This window comes from Giraffa tippelskirchi, chromosome 4 (assembly GCF_054371585.1).
Source record: "Giraffa tippelskirchi isolate mGirTip1 chromosome 4, T2T-mGirTip1v1.2.pri, whole genome shotgun sequence".
In the NCBI taxonomy this organism is placed as follows: domain Eukaryota; kingdom Metazoa; phylum Chordata; class Mammalia; order Artiodactyla; family Giraffidae; genus Giraffa; species Giraffa tippelskirchi.
Genome location: NC_137278.1, coordinates 83,006,143 through 83,022,504, shown reverse-complemented (window position 1 = coordinate 83,022,504; position 16,362 = coordinate 83,006,143). Strand labels below are relative to the sequence as shown.

At 40.6% G+C, this 16,362-nt stretch overlaps 1 protein-coding gene across 3 annotated transcripts in view; it reads left to right on the top strand.

Annotated features, from left to right (window-relative positions):
• The window catches only part of CRIM1 (cysteine rich transmembrane BMP regulator 1), a 215,899-nt gene that overhangs the window by 41,834 nt on the left and 157,703 nt on the right, over window positions 1-16,362 (top strand). For all 3 annotated transcript variants that reach the window (XM_081596244.1, XM_081596243.1, XM_081596245.1), the window contains exon 2: window positions 120-293. In XM_081596244.1, coding sequence (XP_081452370.1) covers window positions 120-293 — 174 coding nt within the window. The remainder of the gene's footprint in view (window positions 1-119; window positions 294-16,362) is intronic.

Below are 16,362 nucleotides of genomic sequence, written 5' to 3'. Positions count from 1 at the left end.
CCTGAATTGAGGTTCAAAATTGGATGTTAATCTTAACACCCTCGCACATTTTTGCTTTTAGACAGGCCTTTGAATGAAGCTAACAAGCAAACATTATGTGGTTGTTAATTGTTTTCCAGATGAGAACTGGGATGATGACCAACTGCTTGGTTTTGAACCATGCAATGAAAACCTTGTCTCTGGCTGCAATCTAATCAATGGGAAATGTGAGTGTGACACCATTCGAACCTGTAACAATCCCTTCGAGTTTCCAAGGAAGGATATGTGCCTTTCAGCTTTAAAGAGGATTGAAGGTGAGTACCCATTTTTGGTCACAAGCCTTAGCGTCACGTAACTCGGAGCAGTGATGGTATTTGAGCTGGAAAAGGCAAAGACAAGTTTACAGAGATGGGTAGTAGCTTTGATCTCAAACAAGATTCCGAAAGTTGACCAGGTGCGGATGTGATGGTGTATGCGTGTGTGTGTGTCTTCACACACGTGTGTGTTTCTTAAAAGCCACGGGATGGTGACGCCGGGGCGGTACGGGCAAAGTAGTTTGCACCTGCCTGCCTGGGTCACCTCTGCTTAATGTATGATGTCACACAAGGCATGCCTGAGATCAGCATCTGTTGTCACCATGTCCATTCTGCTTAATTTACCATAGGATGGTGCTCCAGGAGGAGAGTGCCGATTAGAAATACAGTCTGGCAAGAACGTGCAGTTTAGAGGAGGTGGCAGCCTTGTTCAGTGACTGTTGGAGGCTGAGGTGGGCTTTGCCATGGGGCAAAACCACGTAGGTGTGGACAGGTCATCGGGTGCTTCCCTTCTGGAATGAAGTCAGAAATCACATTAAAATAACAAAATTATACTAACGTGGCCCATAACTTTTGTACATTCATGCATAAAACCTAGATGAGAGATGGAGGACTTGAAAGTATGATTCATGACTGCAGTAATCAGGAGTGACATAGCCAGAGCTAGGTGCAGTGGCTCGTCGCCAGAATTAACAGAGGGTGAGGCCTGGGCTTTGGACTCAGCCGTGCCCCTGGGCGGCAGTGAACTATCTCAGAGCCCCAAGTTCCACCCAGGGGGAAAGAGGGCTGAATGAGACATTCTTGTGTGTGTGTTTGTTTTCTGTAATTCTTTTTGTTGGTGTTTGGTTGATTTACAGTGTTGTGTTAGTTTGTGCTATACAGAAAAGTGAATCAGTTATACATATGCATATGGCCACTCTTTTAGATTCTCTTCCCACATAGTTCATTAGAGTATTGAATAGAGTTCCCCATGCTATACAGTAGGTTCTTATTAGTTATCTAGTTTATATACAGTAGTGTATATATGTCAATCGCACTCACCCAGTTTATCACCCCCTTTTCCCCTCTTGGTAACCATAAATTTTCTGCATCTATAACTCTATTTCTGTTTTGTTATAAGTTCATTTGTACCATTTTTCTTAGATTTCACATGTAAGTGATATCATATGATATTTGTCTTTCTCTGACTTCAATCAGTATGACAGTCTCTTGGTTTGTCCATGTCACTGCAAAATACACTTTATATCTCTACAATGATAGAGAACTTGGTAATATAGATTGGAATACCAAGGATTTTTCAAGTCCAAAATCAAGCTCATAAAGGCAGTAGAGCAGGACTGAAGTTTTTGAATTGTATTGTTTCCAAGACATATTAAATGGTTGTAAAGAATAAGAAGTGTATATGAAAGTGAAAGTCGCTCATTCGTGTTGGACTCTTTGCGACCCATGGACTGTAGTCTGCCAGGCTCCTCTGTCCATGAAATTCTCCGAGCCAGAATACTGGAGTGGGTAGCCATTCTCTTCTCCGAGAGATCTTCCCAACCCAGGGATCAAACCCAGGTCTCCCGCATTGCAGGAGAATTCTTTACCGTCTGAGTCACCAGGGAAGCCCAAGAATACTGGAGTGAGTAGCCTATCCCTTCTGCAGTGGATCTTCCTAACCCAGGAATTGAACCGAGGTCCCCTGCTTTGCAGGTGGATTCTTTAGCAGCTGAGCTACCAGAGAAGCCCATTAAGAAATTTTATTTATTTATTTATTTATTTTTATTTTAGCCTCTAAAAAAGCATTTCTGTTTGTATTTTCCAGTGCTGCTGGATCATTAAAACAGTAGAGTAGAAAGCAAAAGAAATTTAGCAAAAGAAATTTTAGAACCTCAGGAATCTTAGGTAACATTTAGTTTAGTCCTTCAGTTTAGAAATTGAAAATTTCAGCTCTATACAGTGGATGACTGACAAGCCCGTAAAGTCTTCTTTGAATCATATTATGCTGTTGAGAACACAGTTACCAAGCTCGTTTGTATTGTCTTGAGGCTCTTTGCTCACTCCTGTCCTCACCTCTGTTGCCTGCTGAAAAAGTATTTTTGCCAACTTCAGTGTATAAATTTTCAGGGACATAGATGAAGTGGTCAAATATCTATTTAATTCATTTAATTATTCATGCATATTTTAAGTCACATCATATAATATAGCAGTTTAGAGGATTACTTTTTGCTCTTCTTATATTTTACTTAACTGTTTTAGTCACATCTCAAGTGCATCTCCATCACTGTCATTGTCTTTGCTGGGGCTGTTTTCTGTGTCATTTAACACCTGTTTCTGAGCACACCTTCCTCATTGCCTTCTAAGTTGTTGGAGATACAGCCGATTTGGAATCCAGGTTATCACAAGTTTTGTTCCAAAACAGGGTGTCTTTGCACATAAAACTAGGACAGTTACATTTTTAATTAGTGAGGTGTATATTTATGATCTTTACAATGTGGTGATTCACTGCATTGATTTTTAAAGTGTTTCCGAAAAGGCTGTTTACAAGATCCAGCATTTCCAATTTGAGATCATTTCCCTCAGGAATAATTACTGTGGCTGATTAAATTTCTTTATGCTCCCCCCCCCCCTTTTTTGTTTTAACAGATTCTGATGGCCTCTGTATAAAAAATCCAAAACTAGTATTGGTAGAGGTCATTTAAGGCTAATGTATCTTCCACAAATTGTGTGTGCATGCTCAGTTGCTCAGTTGTGTCCAACTCTTTGTGACCCTGTGGACTGTAGCCCTCCACGTTCCTCTGCCCATGGAATTTTCCAGGCAGGAATCCTGGAGTGGGTTGCCATTTCCTACTCCAGGGGATCTTGTGGGGCTTGTTTGTTTGTTTTAATTTTTATTGCAGTGTAGTTGACAATGTTGTGTTAGCTTCAGGTGTTTAACAAAGTCAATCAGTTATACATATACATATGTATATGTATACATATCTATTTTTTCAGATCCTTTTCCCTTATAGGCCATTATAGAGCATTGAGTAGAGTTCCCCGTGCTATACGGCACATTCTTATTACTTACCTATTTTATGTATGGTAAGCGTATATGTCAGTCCCAGTCCCCATCCCCTGGTCATCATAAGTTTGTTTTCTGTATTCAAATACTCTACTTCTGTTTTGTTAATAAGCTCATTTGTACCCTTTTTTAGATTCCACATATAAGTGATATTATATGATATTTGTCTTTCTTTGTTGAGACTTCACTCAGTTTGACAATCTCTAGATGAATCCATGTTGCTGCAAATGAAATTATTTTGTTCTTTTTTTATTGCTGAGTAATATTTTGTTGTGTATATGTACCACATATTCTTTGTCCGTTCCTCTATTGATAGACATTTAGGTTGCTACCATGTGCCGGCTATTGTAAAGTAGTACTGCAGTGAACATTGGGATGCATGTATCTTTTCGAATTATTGAATTATGGCTTTCTTTGGATATATGGCCAGAAGTGAAAGCACTGAGTTATATGGTAGTTCTGTTCTGAGTTTTTTAAAGAACCTCCATACTGTTCTCCATGGCTTCCCAGGTGCCTCAGTGGTAAAGAATCCACCTGCCACTCTTAGAGGAAAACATAGACGGAACACTTGATGACATAAATCAAAGCAAGTTCCTCTATGACCCACCTCCTAGAGTAATGGAAATAAAGTCAAAAGTAGACAAGTGGGACCTGGTTAAACTTAAAAGCTTTTGCACAGCAAAGGAAACTATAAGCAAGGTGAAAAGACAACCCTCGGAATGGGAGCAAATGAAACAGCTGACAAAGGATTAATTTCCAAAATATACAAGCAGCTCATACAACTCAATGCTGGTAAAACAGACAACCTAATCAAAAAGTGGTAAAAAGACCTAAACAGACATTTCTCCAAAGAAGACATACAGATGGCTCACAAACACATGAAAAGATGCTCAACGTCACTCATTATTAGAGAAATGCAAATCAAAACCACAATGAGATATCACCTCACACTGGTCAGAATGGCCATCATCAAAAAGTCTACAAACAATAAATGCTGAAGAGGGTGTGGAGGAAAGAGAACGCTCTTGCACTGTTGGTGGGGATGTAAATTGATACAGCCACCATGGAAGATGGTATGGAGATTCCTTAAAACACTAGGAATGAAACCACCATATGACCCAGCAATTCCACTCCTAGGGATATACCCTGAGGAAACCAAGGTTGAAAAAGACACATGTATCCAACTGTTCATTGCAGCACTATTTACAATAGCTAGAACGTAGAAGCAACCTAGATGTCCATCAATAGATGAATGGATAGAGAAGTTGTGGTACATATAAACAATGGAATATTACTCAGCCATAAAAAGGAACACATTTGAGTCAGTTCTGATGAGGTGGATGAACCTAGAACCTATTATACAGAGTGAAGTGAATCAGAGAAAGATAAATATCATATTCTAATGCACATATACACAATATAAAAAAATGATACTGAAGAATTTATTTACAGGGCAGCAGTGGAGAAACAGACATAGAGAATAGACTTATGGACATGAGGAGAGGGGAGGAGAGGGTGAGATGTATGGAAAGGGTAATGTGGAAACTTACATTACCATATGTAAAATAGATATCCAATGGGAATTTGCTGTATGGCTCAGGAAACTCAAACGGGCTCTGTATCAACCTAGAGGGGTGGGGAGGGAGATGGGAGGGAGGTTCAAAAGGGAGGGGTTATATGTATACCTATAGCTGTTTCATGTTGAGGTTTGACAGAAAACAACAAAATTCTGTAAAGCAATTATCCTTCAGTAAGAAAATAAATTAAAAAAAAAAAAAAAGAATCCACCAGCCAATGCAGGAGATGCAGGGAAAGCAGATTCGATCCCTGGGTTGGGAATATCTCCTGGAGAAGGAAATGGCAACCCACTCCAGTATTTGTGCCTGGGAAATCCCACAGACAAACTTGGCGATCTACAATCCATGGAGTCACAAAGAATCTGACATGACTGAGCATACACACATGCAATACTATTCTGCATAGTGGCTGTACAAATTTACATTCCCACCAATAATGTAGGAGGGTTCCCTTTTCTCCACACCCTCTCCAGCATTTATTGTTTGCAGATTTTTTGCTGATGGTCATTCTAACTGCTGTAGGGTGATACCTCATTGTAGTTGTGATTTGCATTTTTCTAATAATTAGTGATGTTGAACATCTTTTCATATGCTTTTTGGCCATCCGTATGTCTTCTTTGGAAAAATGTCTGTTTAGATCCGTACTTTGCTGTTTTAAAATAAAGCACCCTGTAATATTTGAGGTCTTGTAAGAAGTCAGTACTGTGGGGTTTCCTTTCCTGAGAGACAATGTTGAAGAAAAAAACTCTATATTCAAGTATATTGCAAATGAAAAAGTTAGTGATGGCTTATCACTGCATATAATTAAATCATTAATAGCGTTGAGGACTTGGAATGCTATAAGAACTTAGGGCCAAAAAAATGTGACCTGGAATTATATGATAAAGTATTGTTGAGGAGTTGGAGTCTGAACAATTTTGAATTTGGATGGTGATGGATTCCAGGCAGAATGATGTGGACAAAAGAATAAAATGTCCAAGTGAGGTTTGCATGACTTATGTGTAAGATACTTGGGAAATGGATGTAGGAGAGCAAGTTTTTATGTCTATAGGTAAATAGGAACTAAAGATGAGGAGTCGGGACAGGACCAGATGATGAAATGTCTTTCACATGGTGCAGGGAACTCAGGCCCAGTGATAGGAGCTATCAAAAGTCACTGTAGGTTTATGAGCCAAGAGCAGCAGAGCATGAAGAAATCAGTGTTAGGCAGATTGGAATTGTGGGGGTTGTGTAATGAATTAGCAGGGAGAGATTCTGCAGTTGAGGCTTGTAGGAGAGCTCTTTACATGATTTAGATGTAGTGCCACTAGAGACCGGTCTAGGGGATGGCAAGGGAAAAGCAAGGAAGAGCAAATGGACGCACGTCATTTTGATGGAAGAACACGAAGTATCTGCTTATAGGTAAGGGAGGGATGAAAATATACAAAGGTGATTCTGGTTTCCTAACCTGAAATAGTAGAAGAATGATGGTACAAGTAACAGCAATGGGAAAACATCTCAAAACTTGGAGCCAACAAGTGAAGTGGTTGTTTCAGAGGGATCTAAGGTCAAAAAGGACTTAAAAAATATGGCAAATGTTACAGCATGTTTGATGACAAGAATGATCTAGTAAAAAGGGAGAAACTAATAATGTAAGAATGGTGATGACTATAGAAGCAAAGGCATTGAGGCGGGAGAGGAGCAAAATTGTTCCTATTTCTCAGAGGTTATAAAACAAGGTTGTCAGCTAACGTTGAGGTGGAATAAGGGTGTGAAAAATTGAGGAGGGAGAGGAAATGGAAAATAGACAACTCAGAGAGAGGAGGAGTGAATTTAGTAGGGAAGTGTATTAGGGTCATCTGCTAGTGCTGACAGCATGCTTGGGGTTAGCAGCTATAAATTTGAAGGGAGAACAGCCAGCACAGTTGTGTGCTTTTCTCTGGCTCTGGTGCCTGCAGCGGAGGTGGAAAGGTGGATTTAACTAGGATGAGGGTTTTTCATAATGAGTCCTATAGAAAGCGAAGAGCCCTAGATTGAGTTACGCAGGAGAGTACTTAGACGGTGACCAGCCAGGCCATCACTGCTGGCAAGGAGGAAGCAGCAGTGAACAGGGAATGAACAAGAGGCAGAAGTTCTGTAAGAAGATAATGCAACACTTGCATGGAGCTGGGACAGCATCTGATTGCATGTGCTTCATGCAACAAGGTTTTTTTTTTTTTTTTTTTTTAAGGGGAAAAGGAAGAATGATCTGAAAGTAGTGACGAAAACCAAGAGGACCCCTCCCCCACCCTTAGGATTTATGGCATGTGGAAGGTGAAGCCATCCCCACTTGGGAGGATTTCAAGGGCAGAGTGTGGTCAGGGAGGACGCAGGTGTTCATTAGAGCACAGAGGTGAAGGAGCATCTGGAGGGGACAAATGACAGCAAAAGGGATGTTGGTGATGACAGTCTGAGTTCTAGAAGGCCCAGTAGAAGTATTCAGGAGGGAAGGTTGTGCAAAGCATGGATGATTTGGCAGAGCCAAGGGAAATTAAGTCCCAAGATGATGCATGACCTGATGAATTAAGACTTGGTTTTTGCGGTTTCTTACGAGAAGGTGACTAGTTAATGAAAGCCTTCCTTTAAGCACCGTTCTCTGGGGCATCTGTAGTGTGAAGGTATGTATGTATCTAGGGATAAGGCAGAAGGTCTAGTGTTCTTGCCAGAGCATCATGCTAAAAAGCATGGGTCTTCATTTCTATGTTTTGTGAGTGAATTCTGAACATGAATTGAATTTTAAGCATAATTGCAACAACATTTTAAAAAAATGCATGAAAGTCATTTTAGTCAATAAAGATTTATGAAGAATAATGATGATTCAGGGTATTTTTAAAAAAAGGTTCCTGGGTATTTTATTTGTTTAAAAGGGAGGTCATTGGTCCTGGATTTTAATGAATACAACATCATAAAGTTTGTTTGTCACAAATTTAGAGGAAATACCATATTGGATAACAGCCAGTCATGCCTTATGCACAAAATGATTTGTCAGAATCATCTGTATTTCTCTGAGGAAGGACAGACAGGGAATGACCTGCAAGTCATCCCACCTCGATCTTAACAAAGCTTGTAGTTTTATGCCATGCTACCTATTTTTCATTGTCTTGGTGCATGCTGTACTGAGCTCCCCAAAAGTTAAATTGATAGACCATAAGAAGAGGGGACCATGTTAACAAGAGCAGTACCAGCCTCTGCAGCTGCCCCAGAGGTTTTCTAGAGGGACCCCTCTGGGCTTAGTAATGGAAGCTAAAGTTGATATGAAAGACTTCCATGATACGGTGAATAAGTTGGACTTTTAAGCTTGCATATGACTCCAGATTGGGGTAAGTAGCTTTTATTTTCAAAAAAAAAAAATTTTTACTATAATTCAGAGTGGTTGAAATAAATTTGAGAAGTAATCAGGAATATGAATCAGAGAAGGATGTCAACCACGCTAGAAAACATTCGTCTATATTCCATCCAGCAGCTATTCACTGAGTGCCAAATATGTACTAGTCGTAGTTCAGTTGCTGAGGATACAGCTCCTGTGGAGCTCACATGCAGAAAGGGAGGGGTGACAGTAAACTCAGAAGCGAGAGGAAAGTATCACAAGTGTGATAAGAGCTATGAAGAGTAATCGCCAGGATGATATGATAGAGAATTACTGGGCTGACTAAGGAAGTTGTTTTAGATATGGATGTCAGTGTCAGGGAAGTTTTCCTTGAAGGAAGAGCACTTGGCTTGAAATTGGACTGTAAGAAGGAATCAAACTGGTAGTGATCTGAGGGGAGAGAAGTCCATGCACAGGACACTGCAAGTGTGAAAGCCCTCAGTGAGAGCAAGCTTGGTGTGTTGAAAGAATCTCATGAGAAAGCAAGAAAGGTCAGGGCGGCTGGAAGGTCACGAGAGAGAGTGAGACAGGAGTGAGGGCCAGATCATGCGCTGCCTTGTAGATGATGCTAAGGATTTTGTGATGAGTTCGTAGGAAAGTGGCTAAAGGATTGTGAACAAGAGTGTCATGTGATTTGATACATGTTCTCAAACATGAATATGGTGGAGAATTAAGACTTGTGGGGAGACTGGGAAGATGCAAGAATGGGGAAGAGTCCACAGGTAGTAGTTCAGATAAGAGATAACAGGGTCTCAGACCTGAGAGCTGGAGATGGAGAAGAAGCGTGGATGGGAGGTGATTTGGTACTAGGCTTGTGGATGGATTACATGTAGGGCTGTAAGAAAGAGGAATCCAGGAAAACTCTTAGATTTGGAGTTTAAGCAATTTGTAGTACTTTTTACTAGGTGGGAGAGCAGATTTAAGGGGGAACTTGGGAACTTTGTTTCAGATAAATTAAACTTGACATCCAAGTAGAGCTGTTTGTCATTTAGATAATTTTTGATGTAATTAACTCATTAAGTAGCGTTCATACATGCATATCTTCATGATAAGTATGTTAAGGACTACAAAGAAGACACACATCCTTGAGGAAAAATCTGCCCTTTCTACATGGAGGTCTAGCCTTGTGGGGAGCTTCTAGAGAAAAATAAAATCAACCCAGTTCACACTGATTTATCACCAAGCAGAGTCTAGCCAGAGGGATATCTGTGTAGGGTCCATAAGATGTGTTCTTAAATTTACATGTTTGGCACTGCTGTATCATGCATCACGTGGCTTGCTGGAATAGTATGGGTTCTGTGAAACTCATTCCTGTTTGGAGCTACACAATGAATATTTTGCCAAAGGAGGAAGACTCTTGGAACTTAAGAATGTTGTGTCCCTTTGTTTTAGCTGAAAGCCCTTACAGGTAACGTTTAAATTTTTTAATTTTAGTCTATATTATTTTTTTCTCTGTAAGATGTTTTAAAGGAAAGATAGTCAAAATTTGTCTTGAGATACTTTATATCATTGTGTTATGCAGGGTGGACAAATAAGAACTGCTGTAGGGAGGGGTAAAGCCAGGAAATCATTGTGGAGGAATTGGGGATGGAGTCCAACTCAGAGAGACTTGTCAAGTGGCTCAACAGAAGGGAAAGGAGAATTTAAGAAGAGCCTTGGAGTAGCAAAGAGAAAATGGACAGAGGGGGCCAGATGGGAAGGATAAAGTGGCAAGTCAATGAGCTTTAGCAACTAACTTGGGAGAATGAGGAAGAGAAAGACTCCCAGAATTGGAAGTGAGGGGTGATTGTTTAGATCCTTGGGGTGGGCACAGTGGTCAGGCGTATAGTGGTGTTGTGTACTAGGATGTGGAATACAAGGAGAGCAGCGTTATGGGAGGTAAGATGAGGTAGATATTGAGTCTGCATTGTTATGTTTGAGCTAACTGTGGAGGTTTGTTGTTGTTTAGTCACTTGGTTGTGTCTGACTCTTTTGCTTCTCTGTCCATGGGATTTCCCAGGCAAGAACACTGGGGTGGGTTACCGTTTCCTTGTCCAGGGGATCTTCCTGACCCAAGGATCGAACTTGTATCTCCTGAATTGGCAGGCGAGTTCTTTACCTCTGAGCCAGCTGGGAAGCATCTATGGAGGATCAAGGGAAAAATGGGAGTTATGAGTCTGGAACTCAGAGATCTGGGCTGGAGATAAGGATTTGTGAGTCATCCTCCCAGGGAGAGAATATGGTACTGTCAGTGACCTTGGAGTTTATAAGTGATGGGAGGAGTATGAGCAATTTTAGGAAGATTAATATGACGGTAATATACATAATGGAAGAAAAAGAGTGACTATCAGTGTTAACACACCAAAAGTGAGGTGAAATGACCTGTATATTTATGATGGTGCAGGAAGCATTTGAGTGCTCTGTTAGTGTGGTGGAAGAAAGCCTCAGGACCGCTTATGTCAACTGACTGAAAGTTAACCTAGAACACAGATGCTGGCACCCGTGATAGTGGAATGTATAAAACAGAATATATCATTTTAATTAATTGATTGGTTAATTCATTTGTTTGTATACCCTTATTTGAAGAAGGCTTCAAAGTGTCTGAGTCTGAGAGAGCTGGTCCAATGCAGCTGAGGTTAGAGCCATTCAGAGTAGGAGCACTAAGATAAAATAATGGGATAGGAAGATGAAGAGATGGCAGTATAGTTGTAGACTCTTTGAGCCCAGAGCGATCCCTTCCTCAGCATTCTTTACAGGCGCCCTCTGAGGCTACTGCTTTCACTTTAGAGCAATTTAATTCTTCATTCATTCTTGTGTATGTTAGTTGCTCAGTCGTGTCTCTTTGCAGCCTCCTGGACTGTAACCCACCAGGCTCCTCTGTCCATAGAATTCTCCAGGCAAGAATACTGGAGTGGGTTGCCATTTCATTTCTCCAGGGGATCTTCCCGACCCAGGGATCAAACCTGGGTCTCTTGCATTGCAGGTACATTCTTTACTATCTGAGGCACCAGGGAAGCCCACATTCATTCCTTTGTTTACTCAAAAGGTAAGTATTAATATTTACACATGCTCTGTGTCAGTGCACATCAGATGCTACTAGTTTGACTTTGTCTTGCCTTTGACTAAGGGACCATTGTCTAAATGGCCTGAAAGATGCAGAATGCATGAATTGACACACATTTTAGATCCACTACAGAATTTAGCTTTTGACTTTTTTAAAAAGATATTTTATAGGTGTCTTAAATGATATTTATAAGTATTTGTCTATCTCCAATACAGCATATTAAAAATAAGAGACATTACTTTGGCAACAAAGGTCCGTCTAGTCAAGGCTGTGGTTTTTCCAGTAGTCATGTATGGATGTGAGAGTTGGACTGTGAAGAAAGCTGAGTGCCGAAGAATTGATGCTTTTGAACTGTGGTGTTGGAGAAGACTCTTCAGAGTCCCTTGGACTGCAAGGACATCCAACCAGTCCATCCTAAAGGAGATCAGTCCTGGGTGTTCATTGGAGGGACTGATGTTGAAGCTGAAGCTCCAGTACTTTGGCCACCTAATGCAAAGAGCCGACTCATTTGAGAAGACCCTGATGCCGGGAAAGATTGAGGGCAAGAGGAGAAGGGGATGACAGAGGATGAGATGGTTGGATGGCATCACCAACTCAATGGACATGAGTTTGGGTAAACTCTGGGATTTGGTGATGGACAGGGAGGCCTGGTGTGCTGCAGTTCATGGGGTCACAAAGAGTTGGAGCAACTGAACTGAACTATCTCCAAAACTTACATTGCATGATATATATGCTTTGTTGTTGTTCAGCCACTGTGTCCAACTCTGTGTGACCCCATGGACTGCAGCATGCCAGGCTTCCCTGTCCTTCACTGTCTCCCAGAGTTTGCTCAGACTCATGTCCATTAAGCTGATGATGCTATCCAACTGTCTCATCCTCTGACACCCACTTCTCCTTTTCCCTTCAGTCTTTCATAGCATCAAGGTCTTTTCCAATGAGATGGCTCTTTGCATCAGGTGGCCAAAGCGTTGGAGCTTCAGCATCAGTTCTTGTATGCTTAGGCAAAAATTAAAGGTTAGAAAGAATATGTGGGCTTTCACATCTGTATTTTTTCTGCTGCTTAAAGCAAAGGGAATTTTGATTTTTTACATTGTAAGTCTATATCCTCTGAAGCTAAACTAATTTTGACACAGACAAATGGCTTCTGATTAATAGACTTTTCTTTCAGTTTTTAAAAATCCAAATAGCAGGTGTTTCAGAGCCTTAAGTTTTATTAATTATTCTGTGCCCTAAATTCACTGTTACAATCCTACCTAAGGAAATGTTAATGTTACATGAGCATCTTACTCCATTTTTAGTTTTCTACATTGCACTTACTTTTTTCACACATGTAAAGTGTAAGTGCTAAATGTTATTCTTGGTTGGTATCTTTTTCTTGGTCTGTAGCTTACAGTACAACCTGTGCTGTGTGACCTAATCAGATATTCTAGCTCTTGAAGCCATCTGTAATGTTTGTCAGTAGACACACATTTCATTAGTATTTAGAAAGAATTATAATGCCATTCACTTTTATTCACAAAACTTTTTTACTCAGACGTTCTTGGGGTTTTTTGTGGGGGTAGTAGGATGCTCACAAAAAAAAAACACCCCAAGAAAATGTGATCAACAGAGCTCAGCATGTTATTTAATATCCATTCCATTTTTGAGAAAGTACAGTGGAGTTCCCTCCTGACCCTCTTCCCACTGGAACAGTGCTGGATGGAGATACTCATCTTCAGCAAGAAGACTGAGGCCATCCCATAATATAAAAAGAGATGACATGTGCACCCAACTCTGTGCCAGCCTGAGTTTCCACATGGTACTTGAGGTCCATGGCAAGCCCTGGGTATCATGCAGAGGAAATCGCCTAGGTTTCTGTTTTAAAAAGTAATTTATTTTGGTTATGCTGAGTCTTCATTGCTGTGCATGGACTTTGTCTAGTTGTGCGGAGCGGGGGCTACTCTTCATTGTGGTGTGGGGGCTTCTCACTGTGGTGGCATTTCTTGTTGCAGAGCACAGGCTCTCAGCTGCAGCACGAGGGCTCAGTAATTGCAGACAGGCTTCGTTGCTCCGTGGCATGTGGAATCTTTCTGGAGCAGGGATCAAACCCTTGTCTCCCATGTTGACAGGTGGTTCCATCCACTGTACCACCAGGGAATTCCCTTGTAGGTTTCTTAAATTTAAGAGAGCTTGACCATCACACAGATATTCTCATTTACCAGGACTGGACCAGGGCAGATAAATCTGCGTTTCCAGTCAACCCTCAGGAGGAGCTGTTACTGCTGGCTTTTTACCACATTTTTGAGTAGCAGAGTCATAGAGGGTTTATATGAATCTGTGTCCCTGGATTTGCTATGCTGGTGTAAGAGAATATCTTGTCTTTAAGTAGTCACTGGACTTACTTTCTAATACTTTTTGTTTTTAAAAACAGAGTCTGTATATGAATTACTTTACTTCAAGTATTAACACATGGTAATTGTTTCATTATATGACTTTAAAACTTTTTTTCCAATTAGTATTAACAGAGATTAAAACCCCACTGAGACATTTCATGGTGCCTGTGTAGAATCACATAGTGAGGGACAAGCAAATCCCCGAAGGTGGATGCTGGGGAATTTGTTTTGTTTTTAGTAGAGATGATCCTCTATGTAATTTTACCTGTTCGATCTTTGCTAACTTTAGAAATACGTTTAGGCCCGTAGGTCTATGGATTTTCATACAGTTGTATTGATCTGTATGGTATTAAATATCATTGCAAAATCCTTCATAATATAGTATTGACCGTAGTAGAAATGATCCAGTGTAACTATTAACTCACAGACTCAGACATACAAGAGTCAAATTATATGTTCTCTCAAAATATAACTGCCATGCACTGTAAGATTATGATAGAGCAGCGTTCAATTTATAAGATCCTTACAACTTACCAGTATGATAATTCTCTTGGAGGGAGGATTGAAATGGGAGTGGCTGTTGTACATTTTATGAAGTTGATGAAGTTCAGGGAACTTTGGGAAACACTTGGCCTTTCAGAACTGCTGTTACATAATCCTTTATAATATATGTACTGAATTATCAAAAAAAAAAAAAAGAGAGCCTCTCCAACTCTGGTTCTTATCCTGAAGCCAAGCGTTCTGTGTTTAGAGACTCTGCCGTCTCTCTTCCAGATCTTCAAATGTAGCGATTCACAATTTTTAAGTTAGTCATTTACTTCATTAAAATTACTCATCACAGATTATATTTTTCTTAGGCTAGGTATATCTGAAATCAGTGTTATGCTTGTGGATGTATTGCATTAGCTCATCTAAATTGTTTTAAAAATATATTTTTGAGGAATTCAGTTAAGATTGCTTACCCAAGTTTGGAAGCACAAACCCTCCCCTTGACCAGATAAACATATTTAACCTTACCTTCCAGGTGGATAGGTACTTCCTTGCCATCAAGGTCTCCCTGGTTTTGATTTTTGCTGAGGCTGCCCAAGTGCCATTAAGGATACTTGTTTAATTAAGGCAGTAAGGCTTTTAGGCAACCATAAGTCTGTACTGATGTTGCCCTCTGTAAAAGCAATCACAAGTTGATACTGTGATATGTCTTTCTCTTTTGGGTTCATTTATGTAAAATGATTCTGAAATCTAACTGAATACATGTGTTTCACTTTAAATTCCAGCAGTGTCCTGGGGAAAGAAAGTGTAGACAGTTATGTATTTTCATAAGTATTTTTATTTAGGTTGACAACTAAATCAGTATTTTATAATTTTATGTTTTAGGTACAAGCTGTTGTTTTGATGTTTTGATGTCTTGATAACTGGCACAGGGGCGGGGGAGGGAGAAGAAAAACCAAAACAGCTACTAAGAGGTGGAAGCCAGTTTCGAATATCTGGGAAATCAAAACAGGAAACTTGGGGAACTTGGCATAAACCCAGGTGGAGAGGAGCAGTTGGCTGAATATTTATACCTGCATTTTAACTGTTGGAAGTTATACAGTGACCTTCTGGTTGTTGTGATTTCTTGTGCCCAGCAGAAAAAAAAAAAAAGTCATGATAAAAATGTTACATCCTTGTGCTAAGAGAGGAGTGTGTGTGTTTAGAGGGACATTTCATTCAACCACACTGGGGTTACTATAAACGGTGTAAAAATTTTTTTCAATCTGACCCTCAGAAGGATGCTTGTGTGCAGTTGTACATAGCCAGTAGCACTTTGTTCCATTTATTCACATCCTTCTCCTTTCTTTGTTTTAGCTCTTTATGTTTACTTTCAGTCCATCTCTTCTGTCCCAAGTTGTGTTTAGCTCAACCATATGTCTGTCCTATACCTTCTTCCCGGTTAGTTGACAGGAGTCCCAGAAATTACAGGTGAACAGTTTTTACTACAACCGTATGCTTGTTTCAAGATTAAATACCATATGCTTAGTAATATGTTTAAAAAAAAAAACACACATTCCTTGTTAAAAGACAAAAAAAGCAACCTGACACCTTCAGGCAGAGAAATGGTGTTTTTGGGAGGCCATGCTGAAAACTTTGTATTTCCACCTACCAAGGATGCTTAAGAAACATTGGTCTACTGCCGGCCTTCAGTAGGTTAATGTTTTAGCTTCTGGGTAGCGCTGAGCAGTCCCTTGCGGATTTGTGGTTTCCGAGTTGGCTGTAGGTGACCTCTCAGTTATTCCCAGGGTTTGGCGTGTGCTCTGTCACACTGAGCTGCTGAGTTGCTGCTTTGCCCAGCTGTGTCCATCTAACTGCTGGCCTCCACAAAGGCTCTTCCTGACATGAGTGAAGGGTCTGGAATCCTAGACCAGGAGGCCTTCAAGCTTCTACACAGGGAGTCAGGTGGGGACTACTCCCCAGAGCAGGGCCTCTCCCTCTGCAGGGAGTTGGAGCTGCCCCTTCTGTGTCCTCCAGCCCCAGGCCAGCTGTCTCCATCAGCTTTGCAGAGGGTGTGGACCATCAGGAGTTGTCATTCCCAAACTCACGCCGTTCAAACCCCATTAATTAGTGTAATCAGTTTTCCCAAACCGTAATCTTGGGTTCTGTACAACTGGG